Here is a 23,779-nt window from a genome sequence, read left to right as displayed (position 1 = left end):
AAGTTTGGGAAACTAGAAATTCTCATAAAAGTGATCATATTCAAGAAGTCATGGATAATATGGATATCCATATTATCCGCCGGTTAACCCATTTTTTATTCGTATTAAATATGGGTCGGGTCGGATAATTTATCCGTTTTTTGCATTACCCGTATCCGACCCGACCCGCAATAGACTAAAAAGGAGATAATGTCACATAAGGTGGAAGAAAGGGAGTAATAATTTCTAGAAACAAAGGAAAGCTAGGAAAATAATCAAAATAATTTTAATAAAACGGAAAAGGGGGGCAAAGGTGTCGAGACAATTCTTTCATTTTCTACTTTAAGAGTTTTTGGATTTTTTGTATTTCAAAGTAGACGACACAAGAAGTAGACGACACCCATTCTTAAAGGGAAAATTTTCCATATAGAGCATCCTTATTTGATGTTATACCTAATTGTTCGTAGAGTTGATAGAATAGCATGGAAATTGGTCCATTTAGCTGCTAAGCTGAGATTGGCAATGTAATATGATACAACTATAAAGTGTAGAGAAGGCCCCTTATAATCTTCACAAAGAAATGGCCAATCAGAAGAGCTCTAGTAAGAGTTGATGTGGCTCATCCTCGCAAATATATGGCTAATCAAAGGGGCTAATACACATTTTGATCTCGACCACGATTAATAAAAGAAATTCAGTATTTAAACAACAGGAAGATATTCATCGAAAACAGATGAAAATAGAAGTCTTCCCTAGCCAAGTACGTAAATTTATGGTGGTTCTGTTTACAAGTAAATTTGGGTGTGGATAGAGAACATCAGACAATGTCCATAGAAAATTATATATACTTTACGTAACCTTCAGTGTAACAGGTTTTCATATAAACAGGTCCCGCCGATGCCCTGCCACACATTGCCTGCCTTTCTTTGCCATGCATAAGGTTGGATCAGAGAGCCAAGAAAGCGGGAATATCCAATCCACACTTCGCTTTGCTTCCTATATTTCACATTGCACATTTTACTGCTGCCAATTATATTGTTGTTGGTTGCGATTCACATTTGAGCCACGTCCAGTGCCAGAAGCTCCATATGGAGGATAATTTGAACCTCCGACACCATAACTGCTACCTCCACCTCCCCGGGGACCAGCAGCAGGCATTCCTCCTGAACCATATTGGGAACCCCTTCCTTGAGGTGGATAGCGACCACTGCCATAAGCTCCACCTTGGCCACGAGTAGGGTGACCATATCCTCCAGAAGGATTTGCTCCAGCTGGATATCTGCTTGGCCCTGCTGGAGGTCCATGCGGCTTGCCGTAGTGGTGGCTCGGTCCGCCAGCAACCTGAGGTTGGGGTGCATGCAATGGGGGATTTGGGCCTGGTCTCATTTGAGGATGTCCCTGCCCTGACTGCTGAACCGGTGGAAGCCGACCATGCTGCTGCTGGTGATGCAGTTTTTGGCGTTTAGCTGCTTCTTCGTGCTGCCTCTGCTGCTGACGCTTTTTCTTTGTCTGGAACTCATGTGAAGCTTCATAGGTTGGCAAACTGCTCAAGCAAATAATTCCTAATTAAAAGAACTAGAAGAACATATTGGGAATTCATAAAGTGATTCTTTGTACTAAAGAAAAGAGAATCTCTTTTTTGATATTTTTAAGGAAAAAGGATTATCTAGACAGAAATACCTCTTTGGATCGCATGGTAATGGATCAGTCCAGAAATACTCGGCATCAAGTGCATCCTTGGCTGAAATTCTCTTCACAAGATAAAAAGTAGAAAAGCAAGTCAGTCAGGACATTCACATCATTCATAAGACCAGATCCTTAACATCCAATTGGCATTGGAATATAATGGCACACATTTTTAATGCACAAAGATAGTGTTTGCTCATGCAATGAGACTATTGCAGAATATTCACACTTCAGCTGGCTAGCAGGTGCAAATTGCACAGGCGGATTCTGCATCTCTTTGGCCCCTCCCTGGGGGAGAGGATATTGGAGGGAATGTTGACTACGGGAGTCAGTCAAATTACTAGCATCATCAGTGCACTGAAAAGCCCAATTCTTACAAGAATCAATAGCAATTCCGCGTGGCCAAATTTCAATATAAGATGGTTTAGGCACCTAATTAACTTAGATCAAACATCCCAAAAAGATCATACCTTTAAGAAATAAAATGAATTATCACCGAACTGAATTCTCCCAAAAATCTGGTTATTCTATGAAATTTCTTGTACAGGAAGTAAACTGTTAAGTTCATTGGAAAATTGCAATGAACTATACAAGCAAAAGAATACATGTCGTATTTTATTTATTTGTCTTCCTCCCCCCACCACCACCACAAAATAAGGCCTGAAAGAAGTAACAACATAAGTAGAAAATATGATGAGCTTGGACATGGGATTCGTAGGCTAGCTTTGGTCTAAAAGCACCATGTCAAATATATGTTTCAACATAATGACATGCATGCCAGAGAAACTGATACCTGAGACGGGTCCAGGGTCAGCATCTTGTCAAGCAACTCCAAAGCATGTCGATCAAAGCTAAAGCCACAGACACAATGATATAAATACATGAACAAGATCTATTTAACACAAATAACTATGCTGTGGAACTACAGCAAATATAGCACACCATATATGGTTTACTTACTGTCTGAAAACCTCCCTTAGACGTCTTTTCAATGGCCTTGATGGTTTGAAATTGTTATACCATGGAATCTTGGAAACTCCAGGCCAATTAACCTCATCTGGAGCACCACACAGCTCAAAAATCTTATTCAACTGCTCTGGCTGAAATCATTGTTAAAGAGGGTTATTCACCTAGAAGTCCGACACAGCCCAAAGTCACATTCAGACATGGTAGTGACTTTTAGCAGGTTGTTCAGGAAAAAAGAAAATTGTCATTACACAAAATATCACACAGCTTTTAAGCTCCATAACAAGTAGTTTGAAAGTACTAATTAATTTGGATTTATGCAGATACTGCAGCTTCTGTTTTTTAAATACTTGGCAAACAAGTGTAGAATGAAGATCTTCAAATCTTGTCATAAGCTGGTGCACCAGCACAAATATACAAGAACTCTAACGGTGAATATTTAAAGATGCAACAAATTAAGTGTAGAAGCAATCAGTTGTCTTGAACAGACTTGAGACTCGATGATTAATCAGGCATGCCATCGGCCAACCAGAAGTCAGACGTAAAGGAACACCAGACACATACATACTTATTTAAAAAAAAAAAGAAGAAGTACACATTGGGAAAATATTAACACATCACAATTCTTTTCAAGCGGAAGCTGTTATTATTTTTCCTAAGACTTTAACCGAGTCTTTGTCAGGTCGAGAATACTGAAGGAAGTGCATTTTAGTTAACTTAAAACTCACATCTTCACTACTTTTGTAAGATTTAGGACATTTAACCAATAGAAAACATCAGCTACCTCATCCTTCCCTGGAAAGATTGGTTTTCCATGAAGTAGCTCAGCGAAGATGCAACCAACCGACCACATATCAACGGCTGGACCATACTTTGTGGTCCCAAGAAGCAGCTCAGGTGGTCTGTTTGATATACCACAAGTCACCACTCACGCGAGAAGAGAATTTAAAATGAAATCCAGCTTACCCCAAAGGATCAGTGTCACAAATCATACCTGTACCATAAAGTAATTACACGATTTGTAAGATTTGCATTGTGATCATTTGAGAAGGATCGAGCAAGCCCAAAATCGGCAAGCTTCAAATTGCCTTTGTTGTCAATCAGAAGATTGGAACCTACAGGGAAAAAGAGTAGCCTATATCACCACATTTAGAGAGATTGAATTTTAGAAAATCAGCATGAATTTCCTAAATCAAACCTTTAATATCACGATGAAGCACTTGATTCACATGACAATAGTGAAGTCCCGTCAAAAGCTGTTTCATGTAACACTGCAAAAGAGAGAATGAAAATCAACATCCCACTCGCCATCTAATTGCTCGGAAATGGTACCAAACATGTTCAAGACAAATTACGCTACCTTAATCTGCGGAACTGAAAATCTCATTCCAGGACGATCAGCAAGCCCAGTCAAATCATGGTCCATGTACTCAAAGACCATGTAGATTCCACCTTTATACTTGTTACCATCTGCAAATGAAGTCATATTGTTACTTCAAATATGACAAACTCAATTAAAGAAGTGATATCAGGACCGGCAGTTGTGGGGTTGGGGGGGAAGGGTACCCAAAAGCACCATATGAAACTAAAACTGAATTTAAAAACACTTGCCTGGCCTCCCTTGCTCATCCTTCTCAGGACCTGCAACAATTAAACATTTGATACTTTCACAGGACTGTTCATCACAAGATAAAGAACAATAACAAAAGAAAAGGCTCATACTCACTAAAACATCATTAAAATATTAGGGCCTTTGTATAATGTCAAATCTGATATCAAAAGGACGTATTTTGTGATTCAGTTTCGTCCCGTAATTGAATATAGTTGGATATTGGCGAAGACCACAGTCAATGCAGGCAAAACTTAATGCATTAGCTGCGGAAAATATAAGAAATATTTAATAAGGTAAATAAATACTTGCTGGCAATGCAATTGCAAGGGCAGAAACTTTTGTATTGGTTCTTTATTAGTGGAAGAAAAAGCACAAAAGGAGGGCACATAAGGAAAAAAAAAGGACACATAACTTTTGTATGTTGCTTTCAAGTTCACGTAAATAAGGGAAGGTAGTAAACAGTAAAAGAACACAAGATGGAAGCATGTACATTATTTATATCTTACCTGGAGATGTTACAATCTCTTTCAGATTAATCACATTTTCATGGTGCAGCTTCTTCAAGATTTTGATTTCACGTATAGCAGTTATTGGAAACTGCATAAGAACATTAAGAAACACTTCAGAACAACGTATTCTCAAAAGATAACCTTACACCCTTGAATAATCAGTGAGACAAGAGTTTGAACTTTGAAGGAATTAGCCAAACGAAAATCATACTAAAATAAGCTCACCCCTTCTCTTTCGTTGTCCATGCGTATCTTCTTCAAAGCAACAATTTCCCCTGTTCTAATTTCTTTAGCCATGTACACTTGACTGCAAGGTAAAAGATATGCACCATTAACAGTTGTACATACAATGGTCAAACTAAAGAATGGATAACTAACTACTCCCTCCCTTTCGATCTAACAACCACTTTTGCCTTTTGATTTGTATTAAAATCAAATCCACTTCCAGAAATACAGTATAGGGCATCAAAACTACATGTTCCCACCAGTAAACTTGCCAATAACAAACTTTTCTGTCTCTTATTCCACAACATTCAAAAGAAAAACCTATGACCCATACATGTTTCCCTATTGACATAAACAGCATATACTAATCGTACTCTTAATAACTATGCAAATTTATAAAGGAACTCAATATAGCGTGGGCGGGACAGAGGTGTAGGAAAGTAGAAACTTAAATTCCACAGACCTAATGGGACAGAGAGCATAAGTCTCAGTTAGATGAATTTGAATATATTAATATTGAAAATTCTCCATTAATATTTTGAATATGTGAATTATTTTCATCTATAAAATATCGCTCCTCATAGAATTCGTTCAACTCATGATTAGACCAAAAACTTGAACAGGCATGCTAACTGTTGGTACCCCTAATCTGACTGATTACCTAATATTCTTCATATTTGGTTTTGAATGTTCTCATAGGTAGTCTTTTGGTAAGTGAATGTTAAAACCAGTTGGATATAGCTGAAACCTTCCATTATTGGGTTATAAGAGTGTGGTGTGAGGCAATCTCAGAGTTTCCATGAAGCGCATGCGATATTTCATACTCCCTACTCCTTATTAAGGATATATTACATTAGTGAGATAAATAGGCAACAAGATAAGGAGCTGGAAAAAGGTTTCTCACCATCTATCCTCGATTATACCTTTTAGAGTTAAAATAGAACAGGAAAAGAGTCTGCTCTTTCTTGTTAAGATGGTGCAAATCGATTTAACAAAAAAATGTACTAATTTAACTCTGTCTTTTCTTTTGTGGTCGAGATAGTGTTAATTGAATGTCCCATCTAGCATGATGTTGCCAAAGATATGAAAACTAGAATTGAATGCCTTTGGGGGTCTACATATGTGAAAGGGAGACAGAAGGTGCACAGTGTCTCTTCCTAATTGACCGGTTATGGCAGATGACATTTTTTATAAGAAGGGGGTTATGCCAAGAGCAGTGAAGGAACCTTATTTTGTTGGACAAGAAAAGGAGTTGGAAAAGGCAAGAAGGGGATTTGGGATACCATCCCACCCTGTATATGGTGGTTAGTATGGAAATTAAGGAATTAAAGATGTTTTGAAAGCAGAAAGGAGAGCACCTAAATTGAAGTGTTTTTTTTCTTCTTTTTTTAAGGTACCTATATTGAAGTATAAGAGTCTCTTTTTTTGGCATTTTGGTGTAAGCTGAAAAAATGGACATGACGTAGATAGCTTAATAGAGTTTGTGAGACCTCACGAGCTAGACTAGTCGGGAGCTGAGGTTTTGTAAGGTTCCTGATGTACCATACTGCACCAACTTGGTGCAGATTGAGATCAATACAAGTTTTGCTACATACCAATAAAAAACGAAAAGAGAAGGTCTACTCTTTCGATGAGACAGAAAAAACTTGGAACTTCGAGCTGATTTTTTTTTGGGTCAGCGACACTATAAGCTAAAATACTGCTTTACTAACCTTTGAGCTCACAAACACCAGATGTTTTTAATTTGCTGAATATCTACGTTTCTCACAAATCACAATAGAGTTACTAATTTGCAATTGATTGTGGAAAAGAGAATACACCAATTATCCTTCTCTTCCAATTTCTCATCTCTATCCCTACCCACAAAGACCAAAAGGAGCCCAAGACTAAAAGTTGCGGCAAGCAGAGCCCTAATCCACAAATTCTCTAGTACAGTTGATGAAATTTTAAATACGTACAATCAATTAATCAACTACACTTCAACACTAAACTAGTTATTCGTTCCTTATTACGTTGAAGAAATAGATAAAAATAGAAGAACTGACCCGTAAGTGCCTTCACCAATCTGCTCCAATTTCTCGAAACAATCAACGGTCCGAGATCCCCATGTTGGAGCTTCCGTAAGGTTCAGCTGTTCCGGTGCAGCTATCGCCATTTAAGACTAACTTTTTCGATCCAATTCCTCCAAAATCCTCAATGATTTCAGCTATAGAAGAATACTAGGGTTTTGATTAAATTAAAGGTAGATCAAACCAGGAATTGTGAATAAAGGGAATATATATGAAGAAAAGCAGGCAGTTTGGAGACTGGTGGATTGACTCTAAATTCAACAAAGAGTATGATGGAATCTCAAAAAGGAGAAAAAGAAAAAGACGATAGATATTTGGGAGTAAAGCTATAGGAGCAGTGAACAGTGAATGCTATATTTACGTCCGAATATATACTTTTGTAAGAGTTAGGTGTTAAACACTCATCTTTATTTAATGTCACAAACATATCATGCAAAAACCATGATTTTGATTAGTCTTATGTGCTTTTAAAATTAAAATAAATAAATAAGGGAAGAAGGGGATGGGTAAGGGGGTGGGGGTGGGGGGTAAGTGGATGGAGGACAAGTAGTTAAAAGAAAATTAGTACTTTTTCTGAAAAGGTTTGTAAACAAACAAAGTCGCACAAAAATTGATTACAAACTTTTTTTCAACCATTTACTGTTTGTGAATTGTTAGAATTTCTACATGATTAAAAGAATGAGCAGCTATTGTTAGTTTTATAGCATACAAAGAAATAATTATAATAATACGAGAGATGTTTTTCATAGTTTTATTGTGAATTTCTCAAATAAATATGATTTACCTATTAACTAAGAATCGTCTCTATTGTGTGAAGATAATGTTACATACATAAGTCAGTTAAAGTAAAATTTATTAAAAGAGATAGAACAAAATAGATTTCACAAAGGTTCTTCTCATCTATCCAAGCATTGGTGGATAGAGGTATCTTATACTGTTGCTGGTGGGAGGTGTCAGATATTCCGTGGAATTAGTCGAGGTGCGCGCAAGTTGGCTTGGATACCACGGTTATAAAAAAAAAGGGATTTCACAAAGGTTCTTTTACTCATTATTTTTAAATGATGGTGAAATTGATGTTTATCAAATCTGGCGCAAGTGATAACATTACTTATATATCCATAAAAACATTTTCACATGCAAGTTTTTGAAATTTGTATAAAAATTGAATGTAGAGGCGCAGAGATCTGCATTAATATGTTTGCAATGTGTACGAACATTAAATTACTTTTTTTTCTTTTACCAAGTTGTTTTTTCTCTATTAATTTTTTGGATAAGATTTTTACTGAAGCATATTTTATCGCATATTCTATGAAGAATTACATGCTATTTTTCTTTCAATAGGATTTTTAATTAATTTTTTAATAAGATTTTAACAAGGTATATTCTTTATGCATTAAACATCCATGGGGCATTGTTATAAATTCATTGAATTATCGATATCGATGCAACCTATTGGATCTGAACCTTTTGCTTAGAAATGCATCAAAATTTACTTCTACCTCTCTCTTATCTTGTTAAACTTTCCTTTCACATCTAATGTAACCATAATATAATAAGTTAGCTCAAGAAGCTACTCTTCTTCCTATGGTCTTTTTTCCTAATATTGTTTTGCAACTTGCTAGAATGTTAAGTGTGACATAAAGCACGTCTAACAATTTAGTGGATAGAGTTACATAAGACACAATTTGAACTGTACTGTCACTAATTTTTTTTAATTAAATGAGTCACAATTTTATTGTCACTTTTGAAGAAGTTACAGTTGAAGAAGGAGGGTATATCCATGCCTTCTTTACAAGAGTAGATAGAGTCAAGCAGCTAGTAGTAAAACAACTAACACTTCCTCTAAAACAAAACAACAAAACGTGGCAATAAAGTCGGTATATCAAGGCGGCTCATATATAAGCTTGCTTGATTTTTTCTTCTTGACTCGAAAAGTAGGAAGATTCCATTTGTCGGTGTTAAGTAGAACTTTAACCTGACGAGGAAAGGTATCAAAATTAGTGTTAATATAAACAACACCAGTCTTGTGGCTCAAGGAAGCCATTCTATCCGCCATTCTGTTTGCTTCCCTGAAGCAATGTCTAATGATTATCCATTATTATGCACCAAAGTTTTTAGCTGTCTCATATTGTTTGCAATCCTCCATGGAGAAGGCCAGGTACCAGTGACGCAATTTTGTAGGAGTAGTGAATCAATTTCACCAATGATAAGGTTGTGGCCTTTTTGAATGCATCAATTGATGCCAAATAATAGTCACAAGCTTCTGCCTAGTTGCTTGTACCTTGCCCCAACGGTTTGGAGAATGCCATCATGAAATTACCCATGCAATCTCCAATTACACCTCAAGCACCACATTCTCCATCCACACAAGATCTATCACTATTGAGTTTAACAAAAAGGATGGGAGGTCTAATCTATTTGACAGCAACGATAGAGACCTTATTGAGAAGGATGTTACTCGGATTGCAAATGTCCGACCATTCATCCCCAATTTTGACATTCCCAAAGTTACTCTTAAGATTGTTGGCAATGTTGAAAGAAATGAGAGGAATGGAGCTAGTTGTAGAGGGTCTTTCCATACTATTTTTGGCACTGCATCTTGATCTCCATAGTTCCCATAAAATGAAAGAATGAAGAATTTTAAGAACATAGGAAATGACAGAGTTCCTAGTTCTCAGATTCCAGCAACTGATAATAAGGGTCTTCATATTTACATTCCTGAAAGTAACTCCAAGAGACCCAGTAAAGTACTTCCAAATTTTTTGAGCATAGTGGCCTTTGCAAAAAAGATGCTCAACAGTCTCAGCACTATTGGTTATTTCTGCATTTAAACAATATGAACAAATAGCAGGAACATTGATACCAAACTTACTGATCTTTTAATCAGTAGACAGTCTGTTATGGATTGCCCTCCAGGTTAAGAATGATATTTTGAAAGGGATGTCATTATGCCAAATCTTGGAATCATATTGGTTAGTACTCCTATTTTGCCTCAGAAGGTTCCAAGTAGTGGTTATGGAAAAATTACCAGTGTTTGAGCATATCCAATAAGGGATATCCTCATTCTCTGGGATAAGCATAATTTGCAGATAAATAATTTGTCTTTTTATAAGTTCAGGAAGTTGAACCTGAAGGCAGGACCATTCCCATTGACCATCAATGAGAACTTCATTAAGCATTAAATTTTGATAGGTTAGACCTCTATCAATCTTTTTGTACAAAGGACCAATGTTGGACCAAGTATCAAACCAGAAACTGATGTTTCCCCTGCCAACATACCATAAAATGTTAGAGTCCACTCTCTCTTTTATGTCACACATAGCTTTCTAGCTGTATGAGTTTCCTTTTGCCCAATTCACCGTAAGGGGGTGAATGTTATCAACATATTTAATCTTCATGAAGTTGGACCACATGGTATTACTGGTTCTAAACTTCCACCATTGTTTAGCATGAAATGCTAACGAGATGTCCTCAAGTTTCCTGAAATTAGCGCCTCCTTCCTTAAAGGGAAAGCAAAGATTATACCAAGACACCCGGTGATGTTTTCCCTCCCTCATTAGCCCCAAGCCAGAAGAATCTGGTGATGTATTTCTCAATCGTGTCAATAGTGCCTTTAGGGGGTGTACTACAGCTAAAGTATGGATATTGAGAGCTAGAAGAACATATCTTATGAGAGTGGCTCTTCCTCCAAATGATAGAAATTTTAGATGCCATCCTCTGATTCTGTTGACCACCTTTGATAACAACTAGGCCGGGAATCCAAATTAGAGTAAGAATTTAAGAAGTAAATGCAGAAGCAATAACAACAAGGAATTGAACAACTAGAATTAAAGAGATGAAAATAAAGGATATGGGAAGAATTCAAGGAAAAAATTCCAAGAACTTCCAAGAACGTAAGTTCTATAGCCTTGACAAGATCAAAGTAACAACGTCTTGATTTATGGAAGAAATCAAACGCCTTTACTTAAAAAGCAAATCAAAATAATAGATTTGGATCTTGACCACTTTACGAGTAACTTGAGACAACAATTAATAACTAGTATTAATCGCCTTCTAAGAATACCACAAAGGAATCAAAGATATCATATAAAAGAAGTAATCTTACTACCTTGAACTAAGAACTAGTAAAGGTTGAAAGATAAATCTCAAAGCACAAGTAACAAAGGTTCAAAAGAACTCTCAAAGTATGATATACTTAATCAATAAATGTTGTGTCTTATGAATGAGAAGAACTCCTTATTTATAGGAGTTAAAAGCACTTAAAATAATGTAGGGGGTTGCTAAAAAGTCATCTAAATTAGGTAGGGGCTGCTAGGAGTCACAATAGCCATCAAACTTAGGTAGGTGGCTCCTAAGGGGTAACAAAAGCCATCAAAATTAAGTGGGGGGCGGCCAAATCCTTTTGGGGCAGATTTGGTCCTTAAAACTATTAGTTTGGGTCATTGGTTTGGACTCCAATTGGGCTCCTTTTGAAACACCCCCTTTTGGACCTCTTTTAAGGTCATTTTGAGCCCTATTGGTGGACTTCAAGGGCTGATTTAGTAACCCAATCTTCCTCCTCTTGGACTTCAATTTGGACTACCAAATAATTGTAAAACTTGGACAATTCATCTCCTTTGGGCTTGAGCTCTTCCTCTACAATTAAAAGCTTCTTTATTTGCCATTGAAGTCTAGCAACCTTAGCTTGCAACTCTTTAGCTTGAGATCTTGTAAATGGCCTTGGAGCTTCCAAAACTCTATCATCTTTATCATTGTCCTTAACTATATCCTTGTTCTTGATGCTATCATTCCCCCCTTCTTGAAAAGCATTCGTCCTCGAATTTGATCCTACATCAAACAAAAATAAGTCAGCAACATTAAATGTGGCACTTACTTGGAACTCACCAGGAAGGTCCAACTTGTAAGCGTTGTCTCCAATCCTTTCAAGGACTTGAAATGGGCCATCTCCTCTAGGATGCAACTTTGACTTCCTTTTGGAAGGAAATCTCTCCTTTCTAAAGTGAACCCAAACTAAATCTCCAGGTTTAAAAATAACTTGCTTTCGTCCCTTATTCTTTCTCAAGGCAGTTTGCTCATTTTTCTTCTCAATTGCAAGCCTTGTTTGTTCATGAATTTTTTTCATCATCTCAGCCTTTGTCCTACCATCAAGATTAGCAATATCATTAGTTTGTAATGGTAATAAATCAAGGGGAGTGAAGGGATTAAAACCATAAACAACCTCAAAAGGAGACATACCTGTAGAAGAATGGATTGTTCTATTGTAAGCAAATTCAATCATAGGTAAGTGATCTTCCCATGAAGTTAATTTACCTTTCAAAACAGTCCTCAACATGTTTCCTAAGGTTCTATTAACTACTTCAGTTTGTCCATCAGTTTGTGGGTGACAAGAAGTAGAAAACAACAATTTAGTACCTAACTTCCCCCAAAACACACGCCAAAAGTGGCTCAAAAACTTAGCATCCCTATCACTAACAATAGTTCTAGGTATACCATAAAATTTGACAACCTCTTTTACAAAAAGATCAGCAACATGTGAGGCATCATTAGTCTTTAAACAAGGAATAAAATGAGCCATTTTGGAGAACCTATCTACCACAACAAATATACTATCCTTACCATATCTTGTTCTAGGCAAACCTAACACAAAATCCATGGAAATATCAATCCAAGGCGAAGTAGGAATAGGTAATGGCGTGTAAAGACCATGTGGTAACACTTTAGATTTAGCTTGTTTACATTCCAAACACTGTGCGCACATTATTTCAACATCTTTTCTCATTCCAGGCCAAAAGAAATTTTCGGCCAGTATATCTAGTGTCTTTGGGACTCCAAAGTGTCCCATAAGCCATCCACAATGTGCTTCCCTTACAAATACTTCACGTAAAGAGCAATTAGGAATACACAACTTATTTTCCTTAAAGATAAAGCCATCTTGGAGGTTAAACCTCTCAAAAGGACTCAACTTACAATCTGCAAATTTTTTGCCAAAATCAACATCATTAGCATAAAGTCCCTTGATTTGATCAAAACCCATTAATTTAGAAGTCAGGGTAGAAACTAAGACATACCTCCTTGAAAGTGCATCAGCAACAACATTTTCTTTCCCTTTTTGTAAGAAATTACATAAGGAAACGTTTCAATGAATTCAACTCACTTAGCATGCCTTCTACTAAGCTTACCTTGACTCTTCAAGTATTTCAAGGATTCATGATCTGTTGTAATGACAAACTCTCTTGGCCACAAGTAATGTTGCCATGTGGCTAAAGCCCTTACCAAAGCATATAGCTCTTTGTCATAAGTGGAATAGTTCAATGTGGCTCTACTCAACTTTTCACTAAAGTAGGCAATATGTTTAGAATCTTGCATCAAAACAGCACCTATTCCTTTGCCCGAAGCATCACATTCAATTTCAAAAGATTAGAAAAATCAGGCAATTGTAACAATGGAGCAGAACACAACTTTTCTTTCAACAAGTTAAAAGCATCATCTTGTTCTTTTCCCCATTTAAAAATCTTATCCTTTTTAATAACTTCAGTTAAAGGAGAAGTAATGGTACTAAAGTCTCTCACAAACCTCCTATAAAAACTAGCAAGTCCATGAAAACTCCTAACTTCAGTTACACTCTTAGGTTTAGGCCATTCTTTTATTGCTTTGATTTTCTCTTCATCAACCTCAACTCCTTTAGAACTAACTACAAAACCCAAGAAAATCACACGATCCACATAAAAAGTACACTTTTTAAGATTAGCAAATAAAAATTGCTTTCTAAGAACTTCAAAAAATTGTTTTAGGTGTTCTACATGCTCTTCTAAAGTGTTAGAAAAGACCAAAATATCATCGAAGTACACCACAACAAATTTTCCATGAAAATTCTTAAAAACATGATTCATTAATCTCATGAAAGTGCTAGGTGCATTAGTCAAGCCGAAAGGCATAACTAACCACTCATAAAGCCCATATTTGGTCTTAAAAGCAGTTTTCCATTCATCTCCAGGATTCATTCGAATCTGATGGTAACCACTTTTTAGATCAATTTTAGAAAAGATTTTGGATCCATGTAATTGATCCAACATGTCATCAAGACGAGGAATAGGGTGGCGATACTTTACCGTAATCTTGTTGATTGCTCTACAATCCACGCACATCCTCCAAGTTCCATCCTTTTTTGGTACCAATAGGACGGGAACCGAGCAAGGGCTCATGCTTTCTCTCACAAAGCCTTTCTCAAGCAACTCCTCAACTTGCCTTTGAAGTTCTTTTGTCTCTTCTGGATTACTCCTATAGGGTGGCCTATTTGGGATTTGTGATCCAGGTACAAAATCAATTTGATGCTCAATGCCACGTAAAGGTGGCAATCCATTAGGAATATCTTCTGGAAAGACATCTTCAAAATCCTGCAAAAGAGAAGAAATACTACTTGGCAAAGAAGAAGTTAGCAACTCAGAATTAATCAAAGTCTCTTTGTAAGTAAGTAGTATTATGGGCAGCCCCTCTTTTCTTGCATTTAAACACTCTTTGGTTTTTATATAAAAACTCTTTTTTTTTCTTTCCTTAACCTCTTTCCTCTCACCAAGACTGTCTATTTTTTCATTCAAACCCTTTTTTATCTCTTCTCTCAAATTGCTGCCCTCTCTCTCTTTCTCTCGGCCATCTCTCTTTTTTTCTAATTCTTGGCCTTCTTTCTTTTCTTTTTCCTCAAGCTCACTTTTTATCTCTCCCCTTGGTTTTCCCATTGTTTCCCTTAATCTCTTTTGATCTTCAAACACTTGAGAAGGAGATAAAGGTGCAAGAGTAAATTTCCTGCCATTTAGTTTAAGAGAATATCTATTCTTTCTTCCATCATGAAAAACATTCATGTCATACTGCCAAGGACGACCCAGTAAGATATGACAAGCTTGCATAGGTATTATGTCACAAAGAATATCATCCTCATATCTACCAACATTAAATGAAATCATGCACTGTTTGTTTACCTTTAGTTCACCACTATCATTTAACCATTGGAGTCTATATGGAGTAGGGTGTTTCATGCATGCAAGTCCCAATTTTTCCACAAAGTATGAACTCACCATATTAGCACAACTACCACTATCAATGATCATAGAGCAAGTTTTTCCCTTTATCCCACACCTAGTATGGAATATATTCTCCCTTTGTTCTTCACTATTGCTTGCCAAATTGATAGTCATAATCCTTCTAACTACCCTAATCATGCCCTAATTAGGTAGTTCTACATCATCTTCATCACTCACATCTCCCTCTTCTTCTCCCTCACCTTTTTCACTCTCATATCCTCCATCTTCTCTAAGAATGATGTTTCTTCTACTTGGACATTCATGCATCATATGTCCCCTTCCTTTACATTTATGACATTGAATAGAACTAGAAGGTGTAAAAGGTTTAGGGTTAAAGGTTTTACCTCCCTCTTTGTTCTCAAATTTACCTTTACCCTTGTCTTCTTGAGGTCTAGAAGAACTCTTCATCTCATGATATGGCCATGGCTTCTTGGAGATGGTGCTTGTCCGACCTTTCCACGAGCTAGTCTGCTTTCTTTTATTTTGATTTTCTATCTTTACAGACAAATCAACTAACTCATCTATTGTTACATATTGTTGTAATTCTACTACATCAGTTATTTCCTTATTTAAACCATTTAAAAACCTAGCCATTGTAGCCTCTTCTTCCTCTGTACAATTAGCTTGGATCATAGCCATATCCATAGCCTTAAAGTACTCATCCACAGACATGGACCCTTGCTTCAATGTTTGAAGACGTTGTTGTAGCTCTCTTTGAAAGTGTGATGGCACGAATCTCTTCCTCATCACCCTCTTCATCTCAGCCCAAGTAGCAACTGGTGCTTGTCCTTCTTGCAATCTGTCCCTAGCAAGCTTTTTCCACCAAATAGCAGCATAGTCAGAAAACTCAACAACAACAAGTTTAACTTTCTTACCCTCAGAGTAGTTGTGACAATCAAAGATGACTTCAACCTTTCTCTCCCAATCAAGGTACAAGTCTGGGTCCCTTGCTCCCTTGAATGATGACATCTTCATCTTTATACTACTTATATTGTCATCTTCTACTCTACCTCTTTGTCCCCTCCTATCTCTTCCCACCCTATCAAAATCAATATCATTAAAATCATCTATAGGGTTTTCTTGATTTACAATGGGAGCATGAGGTACATTTCTCCTAGCTTGGGGTCTAACATTATTTTCCCGTAAGTTCAGCTATTGTATCATTTTGATCAGCAATGGTATCCCTCATCTCTTGGAGTTGCAAATTCAACCTTTCAAATTGTTGATGCATAGCTTGCAAAGTAAAATCATTTCTTACTTTAATTTCAGCTTCTTGGAGAACCCTTCATTCATCATCACTACCTGTACGCGACATCTTTAAAAAAAAGTATAAACTGTATCACAAAAATTAGCTCTCTTTTTTTTTTCTCGGAATAACCTTTGAACAAAATACTTTGTAGATTTATAATTAAACCCAACTCGTATGAAATTCTAAGTAGTAAAATTCAGATTTTTGGGGAACTAATGAAAGAAAAACCAAATCCTAGAACTATTAGACTCGGTTGAAACATGACGCGAACAAAAAGGAAAGGATTATATGTTTAGATTAGAAAGAATAAGAAAATCTAGGATCCCCTCTTCTTGTTTCCTTTGTTAATTTTTTGGTAACAAATTAGATACAAAAGAAATATCCCGGAGAGCACGCAATTCTATTTTTTGTTCTAAAACTGATTTTCGTTTTTTTTTTAATTTTTTTTCTTTTCTTTTCTTTGATCTTAGTATTCAAGAAATCCCAAAACTTACCAAGAACGAAATCTTGATAAAAACCGCTCTGATACCACTTGATAACAACTAGGTCGGGAATCCAAATTAGAGTAAGAATTTGAGAAGTAAATACGGAAGCAATAACAACAAGGAATTGAACAACTAGAATTAAAGAGATGAAAATAAAGGATATGGGAAGAATTCAAGGAAAGAATTCCAAGAACTTCCAAGAACGTAAGTTCTATAGCCTTGACAAGATCAAAGTAACAACGTCTTGATTTATGGAAGAAATCAAACGCCTTTACTTAAAAAGCAAATCAAAACAATAAATTCGGATCTTGACCACTTTACGAGTAACTTGAGACAACAATTAATAACTAGTATTAATCGCCTTCTAAGAATACCACAAAGGAATCAAAGATATCATAAAAGAGAAGTAATCTTACTACCTTGAACTAAGAACTAGTAAAGGTTGAAAGATAAATCTCAAAGCACAAGTAACAAAGGTTCAAAAGAACTCTCAAAGTATGATATACTTAATCAATAAATGTTGTGTCTTATGAATGAGAAGAACTCCTTATTTATAGGAGTTAAAAGCACTTAAAATAATGTAGGGGGTTGCTAAAAAGTCATCTAAATTAGGTAGGGGGCTGCTAGAGGTCACAATAGCTATCAAACTTAGGTAGGTGACTCCTAAGGGGTAACAAAAGCCATCAAAATTAAGTGGGGGGCGGCCAAATCCTTTTGGGGCAGATTTGGGCCTTAAAACTATTAGTTTGGGCCATTGGTTTGGACTCCAATTGGGCTCCTTTTGAAACACCCCCTTTTGGACCTCTTTTAAGGTCATTTTGAACCCTATTGGTGGACTTCAAGGGCTGATTTGGTAACCCAATCTTCCTCCTCTTGGACTTCAATTTGGACTACCAAATAATTGTAAAACTTGGACAATTCATCTCCTTTGGGCTTGAGCTCTTCCTCTACAATTAAAAGCTTCTTTATTTGCCATTGAAGTCTAGCAACCTTAGCTTGCAACTCTTTAGCTTGAGATCTTGTAAATGGCCTTGGAGCTTCCAAAACTCTATCATCTCTATCATTATCCTTAACTATATCCTTGTTCTTGATACTACCAACCTTGGTCACCATGTCATAGTAGAAGGATAATTTCTTCCTTCCAGAAATAGGGGGAACCCCAAGTATTTCATAGGGAAGTGATCATACCTCATTTCAAGGATTCTTCTGACCCTATTGATGGTGCATTGTGCCGTGCCAGGAGACATAGTGAAACAACTTTTGCTCTTGTTGATCAATTGCCCTGAAACCTTTTCATACTAGGAAAAAGTCTTTACAGTCAGCTGAAGTGAAAATTTCATGCTGCTAGAGAATATGATAGTGTCATTTGCAAAAGACAGGTGATTGATTTTAGGTCCTTGATCATTCATAAAATAGCCTTTGTATCTACTATTGGTGTATAGATTATTAAGCATCTGGGAAAGTAATTCTGCATAAAGTATAAATAGAGAAAGGGATAGAGGGTCTCCCTGTCTAAGGCCTCTTCCTGATTTGAAGAAGCCATGTCTGCCACCATTCACAATGATGGAATACCAATTGTTAGAAATGAATCTCTGAATTAGATCAATCCATACTTCTGCAAATCCCAATTTCCTCAACATGAAACATAAGAAAGGCCAAGAGACTCTGTCGTAGGCTTTAGCCATATCCAGTTTGATCACCACATTAGCTCCTTTCCTTGGTTTGCCAATATCATTGACAAGCTCCTGTGCTAGTAGAATATTTTCAGTTATGGCTCTTCCTTTAACAAAACCACTTTGGTTTTGAGTGATGATCTTGGGCAAAATTTTGCTTAATCTAGCATTTAGAATTTTAGCAATAATTTTGCTAGAAACATTGCACAAGTTGATTGGCCTGATGTCAGAGAAGCTTTGAGGGGCCTCCACTTTAGGAAGCATAATGATATATGTATGAGTGAAGAATTTAGGCAATGTAGCTCCCTGAAAGAAGGAAACCACAACTTCAAAGAGATCTTCATGAATAATAGGCCAACATGATTGATAAATTTACCTGTCAAACCATCTGAACTAGGGGAGCTATGAGGGTCAATAGAGAACACAACCTCTTTCACCTCCTCTAGATTAGGAATGATAGTAATATCATCATTGTCTTCATTGGTAACAACTCTTTTTACCACACTTAGGACATTACTATCCTCAACAGTGATGTCGGCAGAAAACAAGTGATCAAAGTAATTGAGAGCTGCATCTGCAATTTCATTGCTTCCTTCAACCCAGTTGCCTTCCATGTCCTTAATCTTCTGGATAGTTAATCTTTTTCTCTTATTCTTAATGATCCATGGAAGAAAGCAGTATTGGCATCCCCCTCTTTCAACCATTTGACTCTCGCCTTATGCCTCAGAATATTATCCTGAAGCTTAAGATATCGAGTAAAACCAGCTCTGGCCTTAGAAAGATTCATTCTCTTTATAGGACAATTGTTGGTCAAGGAGGCTTCTTCAAGGCTTCTAATGAGGATTTTCAATTTCTTAAGTTCCTCATAGATATCCCCAAATGCCTCTCTTGACCATGAATGGAGGGAGTTGCAAGTGTTCTTGTTTTTCTGATGTAGGATATATAGGGAGTTTTCTACCACATTAATATCCCATGCATGTTGTACCACATCCAAAAAGTCTTTATGCTCAGCCCAAATGTTAAGAAATTTAAAGTATCTTGTGAAATCAACATTGTTAGCTTTGCAAGTAATAAGTGAAGGGGCATGATCTGAGTAGGATCTGGACAAGTGAGTAACAGAGGTCCCTCCAAAGCTATCAAACCATTCAGAGTTATATGCTCGCCTATCAAGCCTTTTCCATATGGTGTTAGGAGGGTCCCTATTATCACACCATGTATACATGGAGCCAAAAAAACCTACATCCCGGAGATTGGAGTCAGTTAGGCAGGAGATGAAGTCAAAGCTTTCTTCAAATCTGTAAGGCCTTCCTCCTATAATTTTAATGTTAGAGCCTTGTGAACAAGGTCGTGGTAGGGATTTATTCTTGAAGTTAAATATTTCAGCGTGAAATCATATTAATTAGCCCCCAAACAAGACACAAGATGAAAAAAAGAGAGGAAAAAAAAGGTGAGGTGGGGGAAACAGGAATTAGGAAAAGTGGGTGAGAACCCGACCCGCAGGTGCATTCATGAACCTGACCTGAACTTATAGCCTGTTTGGCCAAGCTTCTCAAGAGGCCAAAAGTGCTTTTTTTTTTCAAAAACACTTTTTTTTCCTAACTTGAGGTGTTTGGCCAAGCTTATTTGGGGAAAAAAAGTGTTTTTGGGAAGAAGCAGAAACAGTTTCAGAGAAGCAGAAAAAAGTAGCTTCTTTCCAAAAGCAGAAGCAGAAGCAGTTTTGGCTTTTCTTCTTACCTAAAATACCCTTAACAAAATATAGTATATACCAAAATAACCCTTAAACCTAATACTTAGGATATTAATTTATAAATATTTCTTCTTATTTTTAGGAAAACTTTTTAATATATAGTGACTTTAGGGATGAATGCTTTTATATTTGTTGAAGGAATTTTAATATATTTAACTTATATTAAAAGAATTAAGTACTTTTTAATTTTATTTTCATATTTTACTTGAATAAAATAAATTTTTTATTAATTATTGCATGTAATAACAAAATTTTGAGATTATTTATTCACTTATAATATTAATTATTAAGTAATCTATTCATGTCCTTATTCGTAATTTGACACTTAAAAGCACTTTTTAAAAAGTTTGACCAAACACAAATTATTTCTCAAAAGTACTTTTCAGACTGATTAGCCAAACACAAACTGCTTCTCTACAAAAGTACTTTTTTCAAAAGCATTTTTGAAAAAAACACTTCTCAAAATAAGCTGATTTTTCCAGCTTGGCCAAACAGGCTATTAGTCAAACACATATAAATAAGGAAACTCAGCTAATGCCAAAAATTGCAATCCTCTTCTCTGGATCAGAAAGATAAGCTCCAACACTGCGGTTTCAACAACCAGCCACTTCCTAAATCTTCTCTTCTACTGGTAAGTACTCAAAGATTCAATCTTTTTCGTGAATCCGTCAAAGGGTACAGAGTTGTGTTCTGTAATTAAATAAATGAAAAGAATGGAATATTTATTATTAGTGAGTTTTCTGTACTTGGTATTAAAGTAATTAAAATCCACCTTATTGTTCTAATTTTTTGAAACTGATTGTTATTTCTAACCATCCCAAATCCCTGCACTTGAAATCAATTAAACTAAGATATTCCTAAAATCTCAACCTGTTGGCCTTCATTTGACTTGAGGCTAATTTGTTAAAGATATTAACATCTTAAATAACTAATGAATAATTATTCTGTGTACCAAGATTATTCTATTAGTGATTAGAGAGTGGACTGCAATTTGTATAAGAATTAATGAAGTGGTCTTTTTGAGAATTATAATCCAAGATCATTAGCTGAAATTGATTGATTAGAGGTATAGTTGGATAATTAGCCTAATGTAACAGATAAAACTCTTATGAAACTCAAACTGCAGGTGCAGTCCTGGTTAATCCCTTCCCTTTTTAATTTGGTCCTATGTTCTTAATTAAATTTGCTGTGATATACTTCCTAAGGGGAGCCTTGGCGTAACTGGTAAAATTGTTGTCATGTGACTAGGAGGTCACGGGTTCGAGCCGTGGAAACAGCCTTTTGCAGAAATGCAGGGTCTGCGTATAATAGAATCTTGTGGTCCGGTCCTTCTCGAATCCCGCGCATAGTGGGAGCTTAGTGCACCGGGGCGAATTCTATCAAATACAAAGAGAGAAAAAAAGAGGCGAAAAGCTAGTTGAAGAAGTGTGTGAATGTTAAATATTTCTAGAGTGGATTATAGTAATTCTTAGGAAGCAAAAGTGAAGTTTTTGAGCTGTTGTTTAGAGTTATAGGTCTGATTCAAATGGCTGATGAGGAGAGAGATCTAATTGAGATCTTGGAAGAGAATAATCCAATAGACACCAACAAATATACTCGTTATGTTCGTTCTCCCAAATGTGGAGCTATAGCAACGTTTGAAGGTACCACACGCGACACCTTTGAGGGCAAGGAAGTCTTAGAGTTAAAGTATGAAGCATATGTTCCAATGGCGATACGTTGTTTAAAAACCCTCTGTTCTTCTGCCCGAGCATCGTGGGATATCCACTCGATTGCAGTTGCCCACTGCTTGGGTACTGTTCCTGTTGGAGAGACTAGTGTTTTTGTTGCAATATCGTCTGTCCATCGAGCGGATGCATTGGATGCTTGTAAGTTTCTGATTGACGAGCTTAAAGCATCAGTTCCGATATGGAAGAAGGAGGTATATACAAATGGAGAAGTGTGGAAAGAGAATAAAGAGTTTATAGAAAGGATGCCAGATCTTGGGAAGACATCACATGATCAAGCCGGCGCTTGCTCTGGTAAAAAGAAAGTGGAGGCACATGAGAGAAAGAGTTGCTGTGGGACAAAGGTTAAAGTCAATGATGAAACTTCAGATTCTTGTAGCTAGTTCTGAAGCACATGTTGTTGTATTTCGTTCAAACACCTTCACTTCTCAACGAAACCGGAAAAAAAAGAATGGTAATTCATTCTTCTTCCAATTTCCTTTTCCTCTCTTGCTCTCATGTGACAGGTTTTTGTTATGAGTGTAATACCAACTATGAAATGTTCAGATCATAACATAAGGCAGTTTACATACTACAATGTGCTCTCGTTTAACTCGACAAATATTAATGCTTGCTTATGCCTCTACCTCCACAAATTTGCTCATTTGTAGCTTAATCATTCTCAACATTGTCTTTCAAAATCAGTTCTCCCAAGATCTTTCTCTATTTTTCATGACACAATATCATGCCACACTGCAGGACAACTTTAGATAATCTGACATCATTGCTATCATTTTGTTGTGTAAAAATCATTTTCAGTCTTCTATTCCACAAATGTTAACAGCCAAATCATTCTTAGTGTCTAAATCAGTTTTTTAAATCAGTTTTTCAAGTTCTTTTTCCCTATTTCCTAGAGAAGGGCAGCCCGGTGCACTAAGTTCCCGCTATGTGCAGGGTCCGGGGAAGGCCCGGATCACCAGGGTCTAACTTACACAGCCTTACCCTGCATTTCTCCAAGAGGCTGTTTCCACGGCTCGAACCCGTGACCTCCTGGGCACATGGCAATAACTTTACCGGTCACGCCAAGGCTCCCCTCGCCTATTTTCCACGAGAAGATAACAACAATTAACTGATATCTTAAGCTCCAATTTATGTTTGACATACTTCATAATATATATATATATATATATATACTTCTATTATATGAGCTAAAAACCAAGGGAATGAATTTGTACAATTGTGCATCTAACGTGGATTGTGGATATGCAATGTATTTAAGAACTCACTGAACTGTAGGTTTACTTTCTTGCGAAATCAATGAAATATAAATCGCGTGTCTCAAACTTGGATTTTAATGTCAATCTCCTCTTTAACAATTCAAGCTAAATCTGTTTGGTTTCTCAATGTATCCTTAGGAAGCAGGAATATAATGAAGTTGCTGTCCTGTTTTGCAAAGCTTCTAAAAGAACATGTAGAAGGCAACCCAGCTTGGCGAATCTTATCCCCGCTTAACGAATTGGATTGCCTACCTCCACTTATCATTTTTCGTTTCATGTTTGGGATGTGTTTGATGTTTAATATATTCCCTGATGTCAGAGTAAATATACACCTGGCTGCTTTTTGTTTTATCATAATTGGGCAAACTTTTCCTCGGGAATGTTTATTACGAGTTTCAAAAAAGTTACCACGTGTAAAGAGCTTACTATATAATTTGCTGTTCGAGGCTATCGATGGAAGAGAATAGAGAGCTTAAGACTATGAAATTTTTGGGAAATGTTAATAGGGGGTCAATTCGACG

At 36.5% G+C, this 23,779-nt stretch overlaps 3 protein-coding genes across 6 annotated transcripts; 1 reads left to right on the top strand and 2 right to left on the bottom strand.

The window, feature by feature from the left end:
- Positions 1–641: 641 nt before the first annotated feature.
- Positions 642–7,415, bottom strand: LOC107760785 (cyclin-dependent kinase C-2). Its single transcript, XM_075219390.1, has 12 exons — positions 7,023–7,415; positions 4,978–5,059; positions 4,750–4,840; positions 4,243–4,272; positions 3,992–4,101; positions 3,830–3,902; positions 3,626–3,746; positions 3,416–3,533; positions 2,626–2,765; positions 2,459–2,516; positions 1,660–1,730; positions 642–1,522 (listed from the first exon to the last, which is right to left on the bottom strand). Exons 1-12 carry the CDS (start codon positions 7,130–7,132, stop codon positions 997–999), a joined length of 1,530 nt encoding a protein of 509 aa, XP_075075491.1. The 5' UTR covers positions 7,133–7,415; the 3' UTR covers positions 642–996.
- An 11,747-nt stretch (positions 7,416–19,162) lies between these two features.
- On the bottom strand, positions 19,163–19,750 carry LOC142163173 (uncharacterized). Its single transcript, XM_075220433.1, has one exon. It carries the CDS (start codon positions 19,748–19,750, stop codon positions 19,163–19,165), a length of 588 nt encoding a protein of 195 aa, XP_075076534.1.
- Positions 19,751–20,820: 1,070 nt separating this feature from the next.
- Positions 20,821–23,640, top strand: LOC107762931 (molybdopterin synthase catalytic subunit). Of its 4 annotated transcripts, none has more exons than XM_016581320.2 (2): positions 20,821–20,906; positions 21,782–22,576. In XM_016581320.2, exon 2 carries the CDS (start codon positions 21,801–21,803, stop codon positions 22,383–22,385), a length of 585 nt encoding a protein of 194 aa, XP_016436806.2. In that variant the 5' UTR covers positions 20,821–20,906; positions 21,782–21,800; the 3' UTR covers positions 22,386–22,576. The 4 variants fall into 4 exon arrangements, 3 of the variants coding, with proteins under 3 accessions (XP_016436806.2, XP_075075489.1, XP_075075490.1); XM_075219388.1 differs by having other exon boundaries at positions 20,822–20,906; positions 21,524–22,576; XR_012694081.1 differs by adding an exon at positions 23,397–23,640 and having other exon boundaries at positions 20,825–22,456.
- The last annotated feature ends 139 nt before the right edge of the window (positions 23,641–23,779 follow it).

Source organism: Nicotiana tabacum, chromosome 8 (genome assembly GCF_000715075.1).
Source record: "Nicotiana tabacum cultivar K326 chromosome 8, ASM71507v2, whole genome shotgun sequence".
Lineage (NCBI taxonomy): Eukaryota > Viridiplantae > Streptophyta > Magnoliopsida > Solanales > Solanaceae > Nicotiana > Nicotiana tabacum.
This window is presented reverse-complemented; position numbering and strand designations above follow the sequence as displayed.